Source organism: Marmota flaviventris, chromosome 10 (assembly GCF_047511675.1).
Source record: "Marmota flaviventris isolate mMarFla1 chromosome 10, mMarFla1.hap1, whole genome shotgun sequence".
Classification (NCBI taxonomy): Eukaryota; Metazoa; Chordata; class Mammalia; order Rodentia; family Sciuridae; genus Marmota; species Marmota flaviventris.
This window is the reverse complement of record NC_092507.1, coordinates 119,686,727-119,708,789: the sequence shown is the minus strand read 5'-3', so window position 1 is coordinate 119,708,789 and position 22,063 is coordinate 119,686,727. Positions and strand designations below refer to the sequence as shown.

Below are 22,063 nucleotides of genomic sequence, written 5' to 3'. Positions count from 1 at the left end.
TCTCGAAACTAACTGGATTCAGCACAACCACTCCAGTTTTTTTGACATAATGTTTATTTAAAATTCCATCTCAGAGCAAACCATCTTAGGAGGGCACACAGCCTACACCGGCTACTGCAACACATCCAGAAATTTTAAAAAATATCTCTGATACCATATAAATTATCAAGGTACTATAGAGAGGCACCTGTATTATATACCATCTTCAAATATTTTGAAAATTACAAGAATGCACCAGTTGACATTTAAAATGTTAAATCCCTCTGACGATATAACCATATGGCTGAAACGTGATGCCTAACTCAATGATCTGCTGCCAATTTATTCACTACAATATTCTTAAGATTCTAAACTACACGACCTAGTTGGAATCCAGAGACCTCGTGATGACAGTTATATGAAGTTTCAAAGCACATTTGCCACAGGAAAGGTTATATTTTAGGGGGGCAACTGAAACATTATTATTATTATTATTTTCTTTTATGGACTGTGTCAGAAATCCTTTAGAAAATTCCACCCTTACACGCCCAGCTTCTTCTCCCAGCTGCAGTTTGATCTCTTTCCATTAGATGGCAGTAAAACACCATCATTACACAAGGCCAGACCTGGAGGCTGTCATAGCAGGAGGCCAAGTGTCTCCAAGTCAGTGACTGGAGTGCACAAATTGGAAATGAGAATAAAGAGTGATTGTAAAGAGAACACAGGGCCACGCTAGTGCTGGTTATGGAAAATAAGAAAGAGACAACAATGGATGAGAGATCACTGAGGCAGGTATCAACGAAATCCTGCTGATATCAAAAGCATGCACAGGAGAAATGAAATCTAGACATATCACTCAGTGGGTTTCTTCCTCCTAGAATAATGGAAATCCAAGACATTAACCCTGACTTCTAAAAAAAATGGCATTTTTATAGAGTAGAACAAGCAATTAAAGAATGTCTCATAGTTGTTGTTCTGAATTAAATGTTAAGATGTACCCAATACTAAGAGCCAATAACAGAGTAATAACACTGTAAAATAATCCAGTTTCCAAATTAGGACTATTTCCCATCTGCCCCCCAAATATCTGGCTTTCTCTGTACATTATCTTCCCACCTCCCTATCCTGCAGCAGAGGTCAATAAATGAACACCATTTCAATAAAGCAGGCTTTAAACAGTGAAGAATGAAGGGTTTCCTACATATGCCTCTTATGAAATCACCATGAATAACTTAAAACACTTCTGCCCCCTTAGAGAATAGACATGTCAATACTTGCCCTTTTGTATACCTATTGAACCTTCTCCATTATTTCATTCTTATGTTACATAAATGTAAGAAATCCATCCTGATAGAAAGGGCTGTGGAATCCAAGGAAACAGATATGTCTTTCTGCCTTTTTCCCCCAGCAGGGGTCTTGCTGCGTTGCCCAGGCTGGGTGTGAACTTCTGGGCTCAAGCAATGCTCCTGCCTCAGCCTCCCGAGTGAGTGGCTGGGCCACAGGTGCTCACCACGCACCCCGCGGCCCTCTGCCCTCCCAGAGGTGAAACTGACCAGCTGCGTGCGTTACTCAGGACTCTGGAGCGGAACGATTTTTGGAAAGAAGTTGTGATACAGAAGGGAGAACTGACACAGCCCTACACATGCTGGAATCTAGGCACTGAGGGAGAATTCGCCAAAAGACAATATTTTGCCAGAGAATATTCTGAGAGAATGAAAAGAACGGAGATTGCAGAAAAATACTTGTGTGGAGATAAACTGATTAAAAGCCCAACCATTCAGAGCTCAGAGAACCTGTCACAGAGTTTCAGATCAGCTGGCCCCTCAGGAGGCTTAACAAGGAAGCCATTAGGGTCTCCCTGCTGGGTCTGATTGTTTTTAGAACATATGGCACTCTATGCCACCACCCAGCTGCGAATTCCCTGGCTTTTGTCAGCTTGTGTCACAACCTAAGCAGAAAACAGTAGCTTAACACCGGCTTCACCAGGCTTCCACTAATTTACTATATTTCTGCTTATTTTAACTTCCTGTGCGGTTGTAAGGTAAGTGGACTATATATAAACTCCCAGTCTCCTCCACTTTTAATTATATAAAGAGAAGAGCGTCACCGTCACAGCAAAATCATGTAGAGGAAGCACAATCCTAGTTATATGATGGAAGCTCAATAAATACTTCATGCATCAGGCCTATTTTCAAAAGGTTATTTCATTATACATTCATCATAGTTGCTGGGTATGGGCCAAAAATCATTTAATGCACAAAGAAAAAAAATTTATAAAGCTTTTAGCATTTATTAAAGTGAATATAATTGTTGTATTTCCTTTGTAGAATAAGGTTAGCAAAAAAAAAAATAAGGTTTCATCACTAGCATGTATACCTAAAAATAAGTTTAACACAATGAATAATGTGCATATAGAAAATAATAAATATTTGTTGAATGGAATTGGAACTATGGATGCTGAAAATTAAAAAAAAAAAAAAAAACTTGTACTAAAGATATAGTACATGAACCAATACATACTTAAAAACTTCTATCAATGCCGGGCGTGGTGGTTCAGGTCTGTAATCCCAGTGACTCAGGGGGCTGAGGCAGGAGGATCACAAGGTTGAGGCTAGTCTTAGCAAATTAGTGAGGCCCTAAGCAACTCAGTAAGACCCTGTCTCAAAAAATAAAAAGGGTTGGGGACGTGGTTCAGTGGTAAGTGCCCCTGGGTTTGATCCCCAGTACCCCGCCCCCAGCAAATCTATCAAGACTTATACAACGAAACATTATTGAAGATCTCACAACTTTCACAACTCTTAGACTTAGATCAAAACTTAAAAAGCAAAAAATGTGCTGACTTCTGAATCAGATGATAATAACTGGAAAGTTATGCTCTCCTGAAGATTACCCAAATCAACAGTTTTTTGTGTATTTGAAATAAGCTACGAAAGTTAACTTTTCATTGATGACGGTCACCACATCTCATCTGGACCAGCTCTGAGAATCAGATTATGAACCCCAGAAGACAGTTCTAATTCCAGAGTCACCCACCAGAGAGTTGTCGTCATCAATAAATAGGCAATATAAATTCATGGTAAATCATAAAGATAACAATACTATGACTATTAATTTAATGTATTAAGGAATAGTAGTTAGGGACGATCTCAAAGTTTTTTTTTTTTTTTTGGTGTTGGTGGTGTTGTTTTTTGGTGTAGTGCTAGGAATCGAATCCAGGGCCTTGTGCATGCTGGGTGAACACTCTATCACTGAGCTACATTATTTCTGGTCCTTTTTATTTTTAAGACAGAATCTCACTAAGCTGCTGAGGTTGGCCTCTAACTTGTGATCCTTCTGCCTCAACTTCCCTAGTAGCTGGGATTAGAAATGTGTACCTCCACACCTGATTTGAGTCTTTACATTTTATTTATTTATTTATTTTGTACTGGGAATTGAACCTAGAGTGCTTCACCACTGAGCTACATTCCCAGCCCTTCTTATTTTTTATTTTTAGACAGGGTCTCACTAAGTTGCTTAGGGCCTTGCTAATTTGCAGAAGCTGGCCCTGAACTTGTGATCCTCCTGCCTCATCCTCCCCGGTCACCGGGATCACAGGTGTGCACCACAGCACCTGGCTTTAAAATACTTTTATCCAGCGTGGACAGGCTTGCTTTGTACAGAAAGAGAATCTTTGCAGACTCTAGTGACCCAGTTCATACAATCAGATCTCAAAATTGTTTTTGAAAAAAAAATTACTAAAAATATGAAGCAATTCTAATTTTAGAGACAAACTTAAAGATGATTCCATGGGAACTAAAATGCACAAAGACAAAACAAAAGATATCTGAAGTTTTACATGATCATCCAATAGGAAATGGTTGTTGAGCTTTGTGAGTTTTTAAAAATCCAAAAGGAAATCTTTGTGGTATATTTTACTCTGCGATCCAGAATTATGATAATGATGCCAAGGCTTAATTTTACTGGTGATTCCTAGATCTGGGGCGTCTTCTTGCCCATTTATGCTTATATTATTGGGTTCCTGGAAAATTATTTAAAAGAAGGTCCACAGAAAATGAGAAAAGACCAATTTTTCTTAGAAAAGCTGACCAACAAAATGATCCTTTTGCCGCACCTTAGCGTGGTGATCTGCAGGAACACAGAGCTGATTCAGGACACTGGAGGGAGAAAGACAACTTCTTGCCCATTGTTCACATTTCCCACTGTCCATCCAAGTCCCCTGCTAAGGGGTGCAACACTAAATGCTCTTCCAGTCCACGTGATCCCAGGTGAAGGCCGAGTGGGGTGTGCGCTGTTGGTGTGTTCAGAGATCTGGTATCCCAGGGAACAACTCGCACATTGCTGGAGACCTTCTGTGCCCCTGAACTCTAGACTTACCTTTCCTGAGGGTCACCCCCCAAACAGAACCTCCTACTTCAGAGGAGGAGGCGACAGGTGAAGGATGGTTCCTTATTGTACAGCTACTTAGCAACGGACTCAAGATCGCAGACTTTCTGACTTTTAGGGGTGAGTCCCACTCTGCACTAGGTGTGGGGAGCAGTCCAGCCTTGTCCACTGAGATGCTCTTAGGCGCTGGTGGCCTCCTGGGCTCGTGTTAGCTGAAACTTAGTGAAGCTTGCTGTGCACAGGGTAGAGCAGGGTCATGTGCTCTGCTCCCTTGAAAGGCAGCTTCTCATTGGAGTAATAGTGCACCACCTCAGGGATGCTGTCGAACACAGCGCTCGTCTGGTCCAGTGTGTACTTGTTGTCTTTGGTCTGAGCCACTATGATGTGGACACATCCTTGACTCGTCCTGGAGCAAAACAAAAATCAAGGAGGAGACATGAACAAGTGAGCAGAGAATCTCTCCCCACAGCCAACAATCCCCGGAGAGTCCTCTTCCCACTCCTGGAACTGCTCTTCACCAACAGAAATGCCTTAGACACTCGGGGGAAGCTCTGGGGAAGTACTGCAGCCTAAAGGCACGTCATCCTTGGGTTGTTCATCCTTCTTACACTCAAGTCACTGGACACTGGACCAAAAAAAAAAGGCCCCAACTTGCAGAACTAGAGCTTAAGTGCAAGCCCCAATGGGCTGAAGTGCAAAGTTGCAGCTCACCGTCCTCTCTGCCGCTAACAGAACTCACGGCAGGCCTCTTCTTTCTTCCTTCCCCCAAAGAACACATTAATAATAATGATAACAAGGATGAAAACTATTTCCATGCCCCCCCACCGATGTGGAAAGACCATTCCTGGTTCTATGCAGTGACAGCTGACACTGAAGGCTCAAAGCACCGATTTCAGGAACCGAGCCGAGCTATTCCTGGTATTGTGTATCTGGTGGTGGCCTATCCCATTTTCTGAGCCGGGCTGCCCGCGGCCCCTCCCCCTCGTTGCCCCTGCAGTCTGATTGTTTCAGCTGCAGGGGCTCAGCTTCCTCAGGAAGGAAATGCTGTTAGGGCTCTTGACAATGATCCTCCAATATAGCGCCGCTGAACTCACCGTGCAACGAGAATTTCCATGATACCCTCCAGCAGGCCTACCAGGCAAAGTGAATTTTCTGAGCACAATTAGACAGAGGGTGTAATAGGCAAGTCAGCGTTTCCTAATTCACCAGAGGAGACTGGTATCAAAACTGCAGCTGGCATTTTGACAATCGAGGGATCCGATTTATGAAAGTCCCTAATTGTTGGGAATGAAAGAGTGACTGAACTATCCCGCTAGAGATTTTTCTTTTTACCAGGAATTATTTCTCTACTGAGAGAGGTCCTATTCCAGATGAGGCAATTGAAGGGTAAAAATTGACTCAGGTACAAAGATCATGAAATAGGACCCTCAATATCCTAATAGATATTGGAGCCTTTACCCAACACCAATTCTGCATTCAGATTGCGTTTGACTTTCAGTTTAATTAAATGCATATTATTTTCTCTAGATACATTCCTGTGAACCACCTTCAAATTATACATGTATAAATATATATTATATATAACATACAAATATATATGCATTATATATATATTAGCCCTAGGGATTAAACTCAGGGATTTTTTTTTAACCACTGAGTTATATTCCCAGTCTCTTTTTTTTTTTTTTTTGAGATGGTCTTGCTAAGTTGCTGAGGTTCTCACGAAGGTTGTTGAGGCCGGTCTTGAACTTGCAATCCTCCTGCCTCAGCCTCACCACTTGCTGGGATTCAGGCACACACCACTGTGCCCCGCTAAGCTACATATCTTGGGTTGGTGATCTACCCGTGGTAGGTGTACCCTCCCCTGAGGCAGGGAGGCCCATGAAGCTGAAATACTTACTTCAGTGCAATGGAGTACCTGCTGTTCCCTGATTCACTGTTGCGAACCAGGTACCCAGCTTCTTTGCAGGGCTGTAGCCGACTCTCAGCCTCCGCCCGGGTGATGGCACCATGATACCAACTGAAAAGAGGGAGACAGAAGACGGAAGGTGCTGTGAGCATCAAAGTGCAAATCCAGGCGGGCTCTCTCTCAGGAGAGACAGAAGGCAGACTTGAGGGTCCCACCAATCCTGTCAGGGAGGGTCAACAGGGCTAGTGTCATCCAGAAGTTCTCCCAGTGTAAGGAGAATGCACTGTAAAACAAGGTGCTGGGGATACATGCACTGTCCATTCCGCACAATGCACCGAGCTCCAAAGATGGGTTTCAAGAACAGGCCCCCCTCAGACAGGTGTTCACCAACAAAGAACCAGGTGTCAGTACCCGCGGCCTTGCTTATCTCAGGGTCAGGGAAGGACACTCACGGCTGCTTCTCCAGGGGCAGGCCTGGGTCCACCTTTTCCCCCTCGCTGTGGTCAGACAGGGCTGGCTTCAAGATTTTCTGGGTCCAGCTCTTTTGCCGGTGGTGCTGCCTCACGGCCTCCTCCTTGACGGAAGGTCGCTCAGATCCCTCAAACTGGACTGGAAGGAAGACTCCATTTAACATCCGAGACAGCAGAGGTGGCAGGCAGACTTCAAAGGAAAGATACCGCCCCCCCGCCCCCCGCCCGCCTTAGCTGGGGAAGAAGCTTTTTCTCTTTAACACGGACTCTGACATGCTGCAAAACGACCTGGAGAGCTGAGCCCCGCTGCCTTTGCTATCTGATGGCTGCCAGCATCCTGCAGACAGACAGCCACTCTTCTTTAAGATACTGATCAGCATCCAAGAACTTCAGAGTATGAGAGGAAGCCAACAGGCTTCAGCATGGACTTTTAAAGAACTCCAAGTTTCAGTATTTTCAGGAAAAAAAAGGCTAACCAGGTCTGGTGGTGCGTGCCTATGACCCCAGGGACTCGGGCAACTGAGACAGGAGATCACAAGTTCAAGGCAAGGCCCTAAGCAACTCAGCAAGACCTTGTCTCAAAATAAAAAGGGATGGGGATGAATGAGGCACCCATGGGTTCAATCCCCAGGACCACCCCCCAGAAAAAGAAAGAATAAACACAGTTATATGCACATTGCTTGTAAGAGTGTGTAGCACTCCGTGAAGACAGATGAGCAAGCCAGGAACAGCGGTGCACGCCCGTGATCCCAGTGACGCAGCACTGCCTGCTGGAGGCCAGCCTCGGCCGGCAACCTAGTGAGACCCTGTCTCAGAATTAAAATGAATACATAGATGAATAAGGGGCTGGGGACGTGGCTCAGTGGTTAACACACTGGGTTCAGTCCCCGGTACCAAAACACAGTTTTAATAATAAAATACGAACAAAAGTCAACCCAGGGCTGGGCATGTGGCTCAAGCGGTAGCGCGCTCGCCTGGCATGCACGGGGCGCTGGGTTCGATCCTCAGCACCACATAAAAATAAAGATGTTGTGTCCACCGAAAACTGAAAAATAAATATTAATAAATTCTCTCTCTCTCTTAAAAAAAAAAGTCAACCCAGAAACAACACCACCAACAATATGTTGAAGATGCTGTGTCAGGGAGACTGGAGAGAAGACAGCGAGCTGTGGGAGGGCCCAGCTGAGGGCTGAGAGACAGCAGGTACCCCTGCAGATCTGCTGAAAACAAGGTCAAAATCACACCGAAATCGACTTAAATGTTTGCTATCAAATATGCTCTCTATTCACTTTTCCATTGGCGTTTACTGTTGGGGCAGTGCTGGGGACTGAGCTCTGGTCTTCACACATGCTGGGCAAAGGCTCTACCCCTGTGCCACGCCCTTGGCTGCTTTCTTACTGTCTTATTTTGAGACAGGGCCTAAGTTGCCCAAGCTGGCTTCAGACTTTGCTCCTCCTCATCGCAGCCTCCCGTGTGGCTGGGATTACAAGGGAGCACGCTCACGTTCCACGATAACCAAGGATTCAACAGGCTTACGAACAGCACCATGGGAGAGTGAAGGACCTGCTCCCAATTTGACAGTTTCAGTGGGAGAAATAAACAGACGGTGGTCAGATACGATTTCCCGACTGTTGTAATAAGCACTTCCAAAGCAGTCGCACACAGAGGAAAGAAAAGAAAGGTACTGAGGGGGGAAAATGCAACATTAAGGGCACAACTTCAGTCCTGGGCTTTCCACTAGAGCCGGATTCTTAGATCCCTATCTCAAATTCCTTGGAAAAAAGAAACTTGCAGTAAGGAACGTGGAGAAAAAAGAGCCGGGCATGACAGCACCTGCCTGTAATCCCAGGCACGCCCGAGGCTAAGGCAGGAGGACCAAACCCGAGGCCATTTGGGCAACTTACCAGACCCTGTCTTGAAAAATAAAAAGGTCTGGGGATGTAGCTCAGCAGTGGGGTGCCCATGGAGGTTCAATGTCCAGGAGAGAAGAGACAGAGAGAAGGGAAGAGACGAGAGGAGAGAGGGAGGGAGACAGCGAAAGGAAGAACAGACAAAAGAACAAGACAAGGCAGAGTGTAACATTAAAAACCCTCTCCTGGGCTGGGGTTGTGGCTCAGTGGTAGAGTGCCTTGCCTTGCATGCATGAGGCCCTGGGTTCGGTCCTCAGCGCCACATAATAAATAAATAAATAAAGATATTTTGTCCATCTGTAACTAGGGAAATTTTTTAAAAAAACCATTTAGGTATTTTGAAATACATGTGATTATTAGTATCCTCACCCTGCTGTGAGCTGAATCATCACAACACAACACTCCTATCTGTGACTCTGTCCCACTGACCAATCTCTCTCCCTACTCCTCCTTGTCCATCCCCTCCCCAGACTCTCCTAACCACTATTCTACCCCGGACTTCGGAGGTGTTTTTATTATTATTAGTAGTAGTAGTAGTATTTTGGTATTGGGGATTGAGCCTAGGGGTGCTTTGGCCACTGAGCCACATCCCCAGCCCTTTTAATTCTTTGAGACAGGATTGCTTAGGGCCTCCTATGTTGCTGAGGCTGGCTTTGAGCTTGCGATCCTCCTGCCTCAGCCTCCCGCCGCCGAGATCACACAGGGGCGTTTTAGATCGCACCGAGTGCGCACTCGGGAGGTGATAGCTGGTCCAAGTGGTGGGCATGTTAATTTCCCTGACTTGACCATTTGCTGCAATGCATACATGTAATTGAAACAGCAATAAGTTTACTCAATAATTTTGCACAACGATGTATCAATTTTAAAAAAGAAAATGCGTTTCAGGGAGTCGAGGCCCGCTGCCCTCACCCGACAGGGCGCGCACGATCTGCTCCCTCTTCCACTCCCAGGGCTGCTCGTACTCGGCCGCCGGCCTCTCGTCGTCCTCGGGCAGCCGGCTGTCCCCGGGCCGCGCCCTCCCCTCTGCGCGCGGGCCCTCGGGGGGCTCGTAGGGGGTGTCGTAGAGCTGCGGCGGCCTCCCCGGGAGGTCCTTGGAGCTGCGCCTCTTGGCCAGCGGCTCGGACTTGGCACAGGTCTCGCCGGGCTCCCCGGGGCTGTCCAGCAGCTGGAGAGCCTTCACCAGGGGGTCCTTGGAGCCCCGGCGTCTGATTTCTGAAAAACACGCGTCACAGCAATACCTTGAAGGAAAAGGTGCCACTGGGGTGGGGTGGGGGACGAGGAGGCTGAGGCTGACCAGTGACCTCTGTCTTTCCTGGTGGAGGCTGGATAACTCCAGGATTGTTCCTAAAGGGACTCCATCACCTTCCAACTGGGCTACCACTGCAAAAGCAGGTGTCCCGACTTCCTCCCTTCCTCACCTGAGCCAGGTAATGGGACCAAGTCATTAGAGAAGGAATGACATCAGAAGTCAGGCAGCCTCCAGGGTGCCCCTCCAAAGAATAAGAAGTGGCCCTCCAGGGTGCCCCTCCAATGAGTACGCAGTGCCCTCAGGGACACCTGTTTGACTTCCTGGTCCTGTCTGACTTTCTTGTCACCTTCAGCTGTTACATCTTGTTAGGAAGCCCAGATCAACGCATTTTTGTCTTGGGGTGCTGGGGATCGAACCCAGGGCCTCCTGCAGGCCAGGCAGTGCTCTACCACTGAGCTAGAGCCCCAGCCCCAGATCAAATTATTTTAATAAAAATGGGCTGACGTTTATGATATCCAAAGTATCGCTCCAAACACACCCAGAGAAGCTATTTGTGTGCACTAGTCAGAGTTCTTCCAGTCAGTTTAATATAGTGGGGAAGCCAGGCATATTTACATAAAATATGCATCAGGCTAATAATTGCAGGATAAATCAAAGTAAAAGAGGTGTTATAGGGAAAAACAATAATTACTCAAGAGCTGACATTCATCAATGGCTCCCTATGTGTTAAGCACTATTCTAGGAGTGTTGTAATTTCCACCACCACTCTATGAGATGGGTACTATTATTTCTCCATTATTAGAAAAGAGAAAACTGAAGCATAAAGAGGTTAAGGAAATTATGCAAACCAATAAGCAGGAGGTTGGGCTTTAGAAGTCCTACTCTCAGCCACTCCACTTGGATTGACTCCAAGTGGAAGAGAAATGGAAGAGAGCTGACTTTGATATGAAAGGTCATTTCCAGCGGAGGAGGCTGCAAGAGTAGGATATGGAGTGGACACTCTAGGGCTTGTTTCCACAGGGGAGTCAGGGAGAGTCGGAAGGCCCCGAGACCAGACGGGAAGGAGGCTGAGGGAGAAGCTATGAAACCAGGTGAGCCAGGTGCTGAAGTGAAGATGTTTCAACAGCAAAGACAAGAAGTTTGGATTTTTCTATAAACATGAGGCAGAACACGTGTTTCAGTGGAGACAGCTGACATCGGATACAGGCCAGCGCAAGTCCCAAGGCACGTACTGAACTGAGGCTTAGAAATGGCTGGAGAACCCCTGCTGTCAACCAACTGACCACCAGTTACGGTGGGATGGGACCGGCTGTGTTTACCAGCTGGGGTCCAGGAGCCTTGGGGGTCAGCTGGAGATGACCAGAGTGTGGACCACCACAGAAGCACCAGGCTGTGGCTCTCGTAAATGCCCACCAGGAGGCCTTCAGCCCGCCCTCTACCTGGTCACAACCACACACAAAGCCTCATCTCCTCACGGAACCCCTCATGCGCTCTCAACTATCTACCTTCAAAGTGCAAATCCCGGTGGGGCGTGGAGGCAGCCCACGACCAGATCACCTCTCCCTCTCCAACCTACTCCTGCGCTCCGACTCCTCGCTCTAACCAAATGGAGCTTCTGCAACGCCCTGTACACGACCCTGTCTTTCACCCATCAAGGTCTGGCACCTTCTTGGCCTCTGAAATCGATGTCAGCACCTCCTCCTCCTCCTGGAGAAGTCTTTCCTGCCCACTGCTCCTCTCAGGCCTCCCAGAGCTGGTCAGGTGCCACAGCTGGGCCAGCCCTAGGTGTCTATGCGCCTAGTTTGGTGGGCTGGGCGGAGACCCCCACAGCCTGTTTACGAGGCAGGACATGCAGCTGTGCCACACAGTGAGTGGATGGGTGGCAGGGTCCTCTAGAGCTTCTCCAGGAGGTGACTACGTGGCTCTGCAGGTACGTGTCAGGGAGTGACAACGGATGGATGTGAACACTGTGAGAATGAAAGCCATCAAGGGAGAGAGGGAGGGAAGACTGCTAGGGCCGCGGCAGAGCCCGGGACTCCTCCAGTTAAGGGCGTCTGGAGGGGGCGGTGCCAGCCAGAAGGTGAGAATGTTGGGTGGGTTGAGCAGGTGAGACGAGGTGGTGCTGTGGGAATGAAGGAGTCAGGACTTTCCCCTCTCACAGTCACGGTCCTGCTCTCTGGAGGACAGTCATTGACTCACTAGGACTCCTGTCACAACGAGAGACAACAGATGGGGAACGTGAATGAAATCAGGACACTAAATTCAAAAGGGCAGACTCTATTTCTAGGCTGAGGTCACAGTTCCCTGTCAGCAGCTGCCTCCAGTTCGGTGCGGTTCTAGGTCACTGGAAGCACCTGGGTGAGCGGGAACCCAACCTGCTGCCTGGGTTCCGCCTCCGGGGGTCCAGTGTCCTTGGTCTGGGGGACATCCTAGGAGTCAGGTGGTCCGAACGAAGCCCAGGGCACTCTCTGACGAAAACTTCCACATCGGAACATGATGCTGTGAATGTGATCAGGCAGGACTGGCCCCTGCCCACGGCCCCAAGGCCAGGTCAGGGGCTTGGGCTGAGGCCAGAGCGGCATCTCCTGTCCCAGGCCACCGACTCTCAATCCTAGGGCCTCTTTTTTTTTCTTCATTGCCTATTCTCGATGGAGATACGGAACAAGAAACAAAACATATTCTGTTCTTGGTTCAATTAAGATAAGGCTGGCATTTAAAAAAAAAAAAAAAAAGGACTTTTCTAAAGAACTAAGAAGAAGGAAGCAGAAAACACAAAGGAATTCAAAGGATGAATTTAGAATTTTTAGGTTTCTAATCAGAAGTTGTTTACCCTCCGTTGAGACTGTCTGGCAGAGTCTGGGGAAAGCCTTCCTCAAGGTGCTGCCTTCAATTCTGCCCGAGAAGCCGTTGATTTCAATCCCAAGACAGGAGTCGAGCTCACATGGAAATTTCAATAAATTTGCATTCAGATGAGGTGTGGTGATTGGAATCTGGGGTTCTTATTACACATGTGTTTGAATTTTCCTTGCTAGGAGGCCCTGGCACTCCTCCTGTTTCGGATAGCCTGGGCCCAGGTCTGGGAGATACGCTGGAAAACATGTAGCTCAGAACGTCCCTTTCTTTGCATGGTCTTGGGATGGGGAATCTGCAAAGTATCATCACCTTTGGCAACAATGTTTAATCAGGGGAAAAAGGGTTTGGACACAGCATCCTTCCCCCTTCCAGGGGAGTAACCTTCCAGTCCCCTCCAACACCTGGCTGCCCCCAACCTGAGGCTCCATAGAAACAGAAACAATCGTGGGGCTGCAGCCGACCCTTCCTGCAGGGAGAATGGCCCCTGACGTGCAGAGCTGGCTCCAGAGGAAACAAGCCTGAGAAGGAGGAAATGGCAAGAGGAAGCTACGCCCTGGCCCGATAGAGGCCATTTACCGCGGCAGACAACAGAGTGCAGTGGACGGGCGGCAGATAAACACGGCAGGCAGAGGAGGAGGGCGCCCCGCACCAGTTAAAATGGCAGCTGGTCGGTGTAGAACCTGAGGGGCCCGAGATTCCCCCTTCGGAACTCCCCGTTCTCCCTGTTATAAGGATGCCGTTCGTGTTTAAAACGTGGCTGAAAACTTTTTAAATGAAATTACTTACAGTTAGCAATTAATATCATTCTATGTTGTCCAGAATTTTCTTTAAAAATGGGATTTGATTCTTCCTGCAGTGTCTAAACAATGGCCACATTTTGGGGCTATGCCAGGTACAGGATGGTGTGAGATCCCAGGGAAGCCTCAGAACGCACCAACAGAAGTGCTGTCCCCTTCACAGGTGAGCACACTGAGGCCACCGTCACGTGGTGGTTAGTGGGGAGCCATTTATTACAGACCCCAGAGCTCATGCTTTCTCTGCCTCTCTCTGTACTGGGGACTGAACCCAGGGGCACTCTACCCCGGAGCTACATTCCTAGACCTCTATTTTTTATTTGAGACAGTCCCACTAAGTTGCTGAAGCTGGCCTATAACTTGGAACCCTCCCGCCTCAGTCTACAGAGTTGCTGGAATTACAGGTGTGAGCCACCACACCTGCCCGGAGCCCAAGGCTTTCTCTGCCATACCTTCATGTTCAGAAGATTTCAAGTAAAATATTAATTTCAATTTTAAATAACAGATGTCTCCCCTTAATCCCTTTCATTTTTTTCCAAAACATTAAACATAAAGCCTCATAGGGTTCTTGGAATCAGAAACAGGGATACTATGCAACTTTTTTCTTTTCTTTTTGATACCAAGGATTGAACTGTGGGATGCTCAACCCCTAAGCCAGCTCAACCCCAATCCCCAGTCTCTTTTAGTTTTTCAGACAGGATCTTGCTCAGTTGCTTAGGGCCTCACTAAATGGCTGAGGCTGGCTTTAAACTTGTGATCCTCCTGCCTCAGCCTCCTGAATCCTGCTAGGATTACAGGCATGCACCACGATTTCAGCCTAGGCAACTTTTTTTTTTTTTTTTTTTACTTTTTATCAGTGTTTAAGCTTTTGATATGAAATTAATATTTTCTTATCAAATAAATATCTGGAAAAAAAGCCAGTATAATTCAGAAACCCTGACATTTAACAAGGAAATTAGAGATAAATCAAGACATCTGGGCTGGGGATTTATGTAGCACAGTGATAGGTGCTTGCTTAGCATGAGTGGGGCCCACCATTTGATCCTCAGCACTTCAAAAAAAAAAAAAAAAAAAAAAAAAGTGCCCATGTGCCATGTGTATTTATTTTCTATGATAGTTTTTAAAATACAAACCCCAATATTGAGTTCTCCTTTAGATTGTCTATTTAAACAAACCAACACAACCATTTGGGGAGAAAAAAATAAAAATTTAAAAATAATCTTTGACCCGTGCTCAAGAGCCAAAACCAAAGGTTGCTGAATGACCTTGTATGTCCCCTCTTGGCTGGGGAATCTGGACAAGTTACTTCATGTTTCTGAACCTAGGTTTCTTCAACTGTGTAGAAGAAACCAATCTTACAGGGTTATTGTAGGATTTAGTGGGGTAATTGGGTAAGTCTGGCAGCCAGTAAGCCCTGGACTTGCAGCTGTATGATACCAAGCCCAAAAAGAATTTTCATGCTAACTAATGGCTACTTTAGGAAACTTCTAAAGACCCATCCAATGCTCGAGTGGCTAACAATCATAATGCTAAATTATGTAGGATATTTCTGTGAAGTACTGAGCTAAAATGTTCCTGCTAATTTAGCAGAAAAACAATACAGCCTTACATTAACATTGCCTTGTATTCATAGTCATATCTTTTTATGAACAATCCTTTGAATAAATCTCAGCGATAATTTATTCATAAAGTCTCTCTCTTTCAATGCCAGGGATTGTACCCAGGGCCTCATACATGCTAGGATATTCCAAAATTTTATTAGTAGAAAGTAATGCCTGGGACCAGGAATATAGGTCAGTGGTACAGTGCTTGCCTAACATGCATAAAGTCCAGGTTTTGATCTCAGCACTGCAAAAAAATGAAATAAAAACAAAAAGAAAAATTCAGAAATTTGGACTTGACCACTAAGCATACAAGGAACTGAATAAAAAAAAAAAGTAAAAGGTTAAAAAAAAAATAGCAGCAAATCTTTGATTTCTAGCTTCCATAAACTCACTTCCTGTTTTTCTGTCCAGCTGTGTATGAGTAGACTAAGAGGTAGATTCTCCACATTGATCAAGATATGTGATATATATTTTAACGAATAATAAAATATTCTTAAGATCACTATTGTATGCTTTTTAAAAAAATAGCTTTATTTATTTATTTTATTGGTTCTGGGGATTGAACTCAGGGACACTCAACATCCCCAGCCCTATTTTGTATTTTATTTAGAGATAGGGTCTCACTGAGTTGCTTTAGTGCCTCACAGTTGCTGAGGCTGGCTTTGAACTCGCAATTCTCCTGCCTCAGCCTCCCAAGATGCTGGGATTACAGGCATGCACCACCACGCCCAGCTAATATAATGCTTTTTAAGAACAAAATACTATATACTTATATTACTAGTTTAAAAAAAGCTACTAATTTAGATTTTTAACAAATTTGAATTCATTTACCAAAGGAGCATATTAGTTTTGTATTCTTAAATGAATTTATTCACAAATTGTTTAAGACAGAATCTGGACAATAAAACTCAAATATTAAATGCTAACTATTATTATATTATTTCATGTTGGACAATTTTGACTTTTTAGATATTTGTTTGCTTATTTATTTTTAAATTTTTTGAGCCAGGGTCTTGCGAAGTTGCTAAGGCTGGCCTCCAACTTGTTATCCTTCTTCCTCAGCCTCCCAAGTTGCTGGGATTACAAACATGTGCCACAAAATTTTGACTTTAAATGTCTGTAATGTTCTTAGTGAGTGGGGAGATGCCCTACACATGGGTCAAGTTCACAGTGCTTTTGCATGTACCATTTCAAGTGTGCCTGAGCGCCTCGTGGTGTTGGGGGGCAGGCCACTCAGTTTGGAGTGGGAGATCTGGGTTCTAATTCCTGCTCTGTGTCTTATTTAAAAGTCTTGTGATTGTAGAAAAGTATGAATCCCTCAGGTCTTGTTTTTTCACCCTGTACCAAGAGGGACAGTATTGCAGTCCCCTAGCTTATAGAACTCTCTGTGGGGATTACTTAAAACAAACCAACCAACCTATATTCAGTTTTTTAAAACACAGCATTTTCCCTGTTATCAGCAGGACTCCCAGATAAACAGCCGATACAGTTCAGATCAACCGCCTACTCCAGTTAAAGAGAAAGGCAAGAACCAAAACCCAAAGACAAAGAAAGGTGAATCAAAGTTAAGCATGAACTTATTTTTCTTTTTAGAGAATCCTTTCCCTCAGTCGTATGTAAAGGCCAATCCTTTCCCTGTTCCTCTCAAGCCGCTGATATTTTTTAAAATTCTGACTAAGTTCATTTTCACTTCCTCTCATTCACAGATTTCATTAAGGGTCACAGTCCGGTGACCTGAGGGTCACAGCCTGGCCAGGGTACACCCTCCCCAAACGGGATGCCTTATCTCTGTAAGCAGAGAGGCAGGAAACAGAGCCCAGCTTTCCTGCGCCAGCCCCTGTTCACTCTGCGCCGGTCTCGGCCTCGGCCCTTCCAGGCCCTGCCACTGACCCTTGCTCACCGCGCGGAAACTGGCGGAGGGAGCCTGGGCTTTTCAACTGTTCAAACTGTCTCTAACGGCTGACCAACGGCTCCTTTCCCAGGCATGAACCCCAGGACACTGGAACAACTCCCCTGAGTCAACACTCAAGCTGCATTTTCCAATACAGATTAGGTGAATGAGTGATTGACTCTAAAATTTCCAAATAAATCAAATAAGTAGTCTGCATCCTTTTGATTAAGCCTCGTTAATACCAACTGAAGAGCACTGCGTACAAAAGGGAAAAGTTTGACATCCAAAGTGACGGCGGGCTGGCTTAGCTCACAACTGCAATAGTTTTCAGTTGAAAAAAAATCAGTCTTAAAAATTGGTTTGATTTTAGGTGGGATGGCTGGTTAGTGACAGTGATTGCTAATTATTCCTTAGTAATTTGAAACGGTGCTCCAATTTAGTAGAAAAGAATCTACTAAAATATGGAGGTTTATGTCATGGTGGCAACTTTTCACAACTTGAAATCCCTTAAGGATGTATTTGTCTCTTGGTCCTGACTTATAACTCCCACTATGGACGTCAAAGCTTTGAGTTGTGGCCAAGAAATATATATAACTAACCCTAAAACTGGAGACCACATTCTGAGCAGGTGTGCGAACTCCCAAGTGTCATCCGGCATAGAATTAGAAAAACTTAAAAGAAAAACAAAACTGCCGACTCTAAAACTGGGAAGGTCCCTAAGCCAACATTTTAGTTTGGGGTCTAATTTCTGCTTTTTCAGGTCAGCAGGATCTGGCTTAATTGCTTTCTCCCCTTCCCCCAAATAGACTCTGGTTACCATATTATAACACTTCAAGGGAGGGTGAGATTTCTGCCCCTGTCACAAACCTGTTATCATTTGCTGGGCATCGTAGGGCTCCATGTAACCGTCATTCTCACCCACTCTCTCTGCATCCCGCTGACCCTTTGTCCGTTTGGCATCGTAAGGGTCAGCGTAGTCTTCTAAAATGATGACCTATCAAATAACAAGAGGACAGTTACTAAGGGTGATCATATACCAAATGGTAATGCCATCAAGACGGCTACTGAAATCTCCTGCAGATCTGAAGAGAATCAAAGTCTCCCGCGGGTTCCAGACAGCTTTCACACTTGACCATGCGTCTCCGCTGGACAAACGACTTACTTTTAATCTTGGTGATACAACTGATTTGCAACCATTCCTATACACTCTTTCACTTATCCCCGAAATTCCTCTTACCTTCTTTTCTCTCCCCAAGCAATAAAGCATTTGTCAGTTAGAGGGTGAGTGGGCAGTGGGAAATACAGGGTGTCTATGGCTTAGCATATAAAAAGGTGAACTGGAGCCTGGGCAGTGGTGCAGGTGATTCCAGTGACTTGAGAGGCTGAGGAAGGAGGACCACAAGTTCAAGGCCAGCCTCAGCAACTTAGCAAAACCCTGTCTCAAAATAAAAGGGCCACTGATGTCTGGGTTCAATCCTCACTACCTAAAAGGAAAAAAGACAAAAAGAAAAGACTAACTGGTCTACCACATACCCCGGGTTGTGGGTCTTTCAAGCCCAGTCAGCTGAGCACCGGTCACAGTGAGTCAGCCAGTCGCTCCCCAGCACGCGGGGATGAGCATGGTGAGGGAGTCAAAATGAACCCAAGACTTGCTTCTTGCCCTCAAGGAATTTTAAAATAGTTCTAAAAGAGACAGACTTCATGACGGAGAAATAATGCTGAACAGTGTTATAGGAGTTCAAGGTTCAGCAATTCACAGGCAGCTTGATTCTCTGAGATCATCAGGTGGTTTTGATGGTATTTGTGTCTGAGAACAGTTATCTTTCCAAAATGGAAGGTACCTAGAGAGAGGTGCGTGCCATAACTCTATTCTGCAGTGACTGGGTGACAACACCAAAAACAAGTGACCCTTTTCAGGAAAGCAGCTCTGGACCTATTCCACCACCTCTGATATAAAACAGTCTCCAAAAAGTTCCTGGAGAAGAGCCACTGGAGCTGGCAGGAAGATAAACGAGGGAGAAGTGAAGAGGGGGTCAGGAGAAGAGTTCTCCACCAGAGGTGAGATGGCCCAAGAAACCTCAGACCCCCAGAAGTGGTGCCCAGGAAACAGCCAGCAGCCTGTGGAGGACTGTGATGACCCCTCACTCCATCTCTTCTCCTTGACCACCAACATGTGCACTGCAGCTGCAAGGCACAGACGGGATACTAGGTCCCTGGTCAGGTGGACACCAAGTAACCTATGGGCTGGGTCCTGTCCATCTTTCTGTTTTCTCTAATCAGCGCCTGGCATAGGGTCGGCACGCTGTGAATACTGGGGGCAGAACTGAATGGAGGAATGAATGCAGGTGCCCAGAGCATGCCGCGTGGTCTGCGCTACAGGTTCCTGACTGTCCAGGTATGCAGCATGTTTGAAGGCTCACAAGAAAAAAATTAAAGTTCCTATGACAGGAAGCACTTGCCTGAATGAGTCTTAAGATCTCAATTTGAGCCCTCCCCTCTCCTTCTCCCTCTTTCATGTGGAAGAGAAATGACCCAACCCAACCAACCAACCAACCAAATCAGCTCATTCCTGTAAGAATGGAGAGTCCGGGCTGGGTTTGTGGCTTGGCGGTGGAGCGCTGGCCTCGCATGTATGAGGCATTGGATTCAATCCTTAGCACCATATATAAATAAATAAAAAATTTTAAAAAGCCCATCAACAACTAAAACAAAATTAAAAAAAAAAAAAAAAGAATGCAGAGTCCCCTCCCATGTCCACATCCCTTTTCTTACTTTCCCACATTGGACAGCACCCAGAAAACCTCCAGTGAATCAGAAGCAGGAAGTACCTTCTTCTTTCCTGCTCAGTAATTTCCCTAAGGGCATTTCCTTGTCATAGTCCCTTAAGCTTCAGTACCCTGTGTCCCTTATCCTATGTGACTACCGCACAGCAAATGTCTGCGGAATGAATGGAAGGACTGTCATCTTGCAGGGTTGCTGAAATTTTGAGAAACCTTTTATGAGGTGTAACTGCAGGGGATGATGAAATCCCAAAGCCAGCTCAGAAGTGGGTGCCCCCCCCATTTCCTGAAGCTTCCAAATCCACACCTACCCAGTTAAGAGGTGACCATTCCTTATGCTCTAGGATAGGCATACACAAGTCGAGCTTTGCAGATGCCCTGGATGTCAAAATTAAAATAAACCACATCTATAAAGGGGCCAATTTACCACTTTCAATTACTCTTTAAACTAACAAAACTAAATACAGGGATGTGGCTCAGTGGTGGAGTGTCCCTGAGTATTTCAATCCCTGGTACCAAAACAAGACAACAAGAGCAGAAAGCCCCAAACACTAAATACATTTATTAGTCCATTTCTGCAAAGTCCTCCGGCACGAGGATGAGGATTTTCCAGGATCATATATACTGGAATGATTTCAAAGGATGGCTCGAGAGGGGGGGACGGACTTTGGGGGTCCAGCCTCCCTTTCTCTTAGGTGTGAAGCCTCCTGCTCAGGGGCTCACGGTGGTCCCCTGGCACTGCGAAGTGGCTCGAGGGAGGGTGAATTCTTACCGTGTCCTGCTGCTTCATGACCTTGCCCTTGTCCAGCTCGGGGCCGAGGGAGGAAGGTGAAGAGGACGCAGAGGAGCAGCTGCTGCTGGTGCTGCTGGTGCTGGTGCTGCTGCCGCCGCCGCCGGGGTAGCTGCTCTTTCCGTTCTTCTCCTGGGTGTCCACCTTGATGAGCCTGTTGATGTAGGTGCTGCAGCCCGAGCTCTTGGCCGTGCCCCGGTGGGGCTCCTCCTCCGTGGCCCGGGAGTTCTTGCGGCCTTTGCCCGCCGCGGCCTGAATCAGACCCTGAAGGCTGTCCCGGGACAGCCGGCTGTCCTTGGGGGCGCCGCCGGCCCTCCCGGCCCCCAGCTCGGCCGCCGAGTTCTTGCGGCCCTTGGCGGGAACGGGCCCCGCACCGCTGGCCTCGGCGCTCTTGCGCGGCTTGCCGCTGCCCGCGCCCCCGGGCTTGGCGCGCTCGGACACGGTCTTCAGGTTCAGCGGGAACTCCTTGAACCACTTGGCGGCCATGAGGGGGGTCTGGCCGGCGCGGCCGAGGAGCGTCGTGGCCGCGGAGCACGCGAGCGAGGAGGCCCAGCCCAGGCAGCGAGAGGCGCCAGGGGTCGGGGGCCACTGCATTCCCCGAGGCTGGGGAGCTGGAGGCCGCGGCGAGGCCCCGTGACGGATGCCCCGCGCGCCCCTGGCCGCCGTCGCCCGCTCCGGGCAGGGTGGGGCGCCTACGCCCGGGGCTGGGGGCCCGGGGCGCCGAGCGGGCGGGCGCGGGTGGCCGCTCCGGACACGGACGGCGACAGTCACAGCGCCCTGGGCCCCGCCCGGCCTCGTCTTCAGCGCCTCTCCAGCTCCGGGGACCGCGGTTCTCCGGAGGCGCCGGGCGCCGGGGGCTTCCCCCTGCTTTTTCCTCCCGAAGTGGGAGAGGCTGAGCCCACAGAAGCCCCCAGCAGCCCTGCCCACACTCCCAGGGACAGAGGGACACAGTGGAGGCGGCGGGAGTGTCCCGGCGCCGCGACGGACGGCTCGGACGGCGGGCCGCCCACCCCGCTGGGCCCTCCCCTCCGGCTGGCGCCTCCCAGCCGGCCCCGCCCACCCGAGCGGCCACCCGACGGCACGCGGCTGCACGTGCGCCCTGGTCGCGCCCCGCACTGGACCCTCGCGGCTGCGCAGACGGCCCGTCTACACCCGCGGACCTCGGCCAGGCGCGGCCCTCTGAGCGCGGCAGGAGTGCGCCACGTGCGCGTCGCAGGCCGGGAGTGGGGACCTCGGTCCTCAGGGACCAGGAGCACTTCGCGCGTCACTTTTCTGCATTCTCTCTACGAACATCGCACGGTTTGCGTAGGGACAGTGGGGTCGCTTCCAGGGACAGCGCTGCCCAACCCCCGCCGAGTTAACACTAATCCGCGGAGGAGAGCAGCCTCCCGCGGTGGGGGACCAGGTCTCCCCGCCCTGCGCAGCCACCAACACCCAGGACTGTCCGCGGC

General features: G+C 47.7%; 1 protein-coding gene across 1 annotated transcript; it reads right to left on the bottom strand.

Moving 5' to 3' along the window:
- Nucleotides 1-1,026: 1,026 nt before the first annotated feature.
- She (Src homology 2 domain containing E) lies at nucleotides 1,027-21,572 on the bottom strand. The gene is made up of 6 exons (XM_027921007.2): nucleotides 20,595-21,572; nucleotides 17,910-18,036; nucleotides 9,561-9,863; nucleotides 6,724-6,880; nucleotides 6,263-6,382; nucleotides 1,027-4,768 (listed from the first exon to the last, which is right to left on the bottom strand). The coding sequence occupies exons 1-6, from the start codon at nucleotides 21,204-21,206 to the stop codon at nucleotides 4,582-4,584; spliced, it is 1,506 nt and encodes a 501-aa protein (XP_027776808.2). The 5' UTR covers nucleotides 21,207-21,572; the 3' UTR covers nucleotides 1,027-4,581.
- Nucleotides 21,573-22,063: the final 491 nt, after the last annotated feature.

Coding starts and splice junctions, on each gene's coding strand:
- She (XM_027921007.2), bottom strand. CDS start 21,206: ATGCAGTGGCCCCCGACCCCTGGCGCCTCTCGCTGCCTGGGCTGGGCC. Junction 6,881..9,560: donor GATCGTGCGCGCCCTGTCGG/GTGAGGGCAGCG, acceptor TCTTCCTTCCAG/TCCAGTTTGAGGGATCTGAG. Junction 6,383..6,723: donor CTGCCCCTGGAGAAGCAGCC/GTGAGTGTCCTT, acceptor CCCTCTTTTCAG/TTGGTATCATGGTGCCATCA.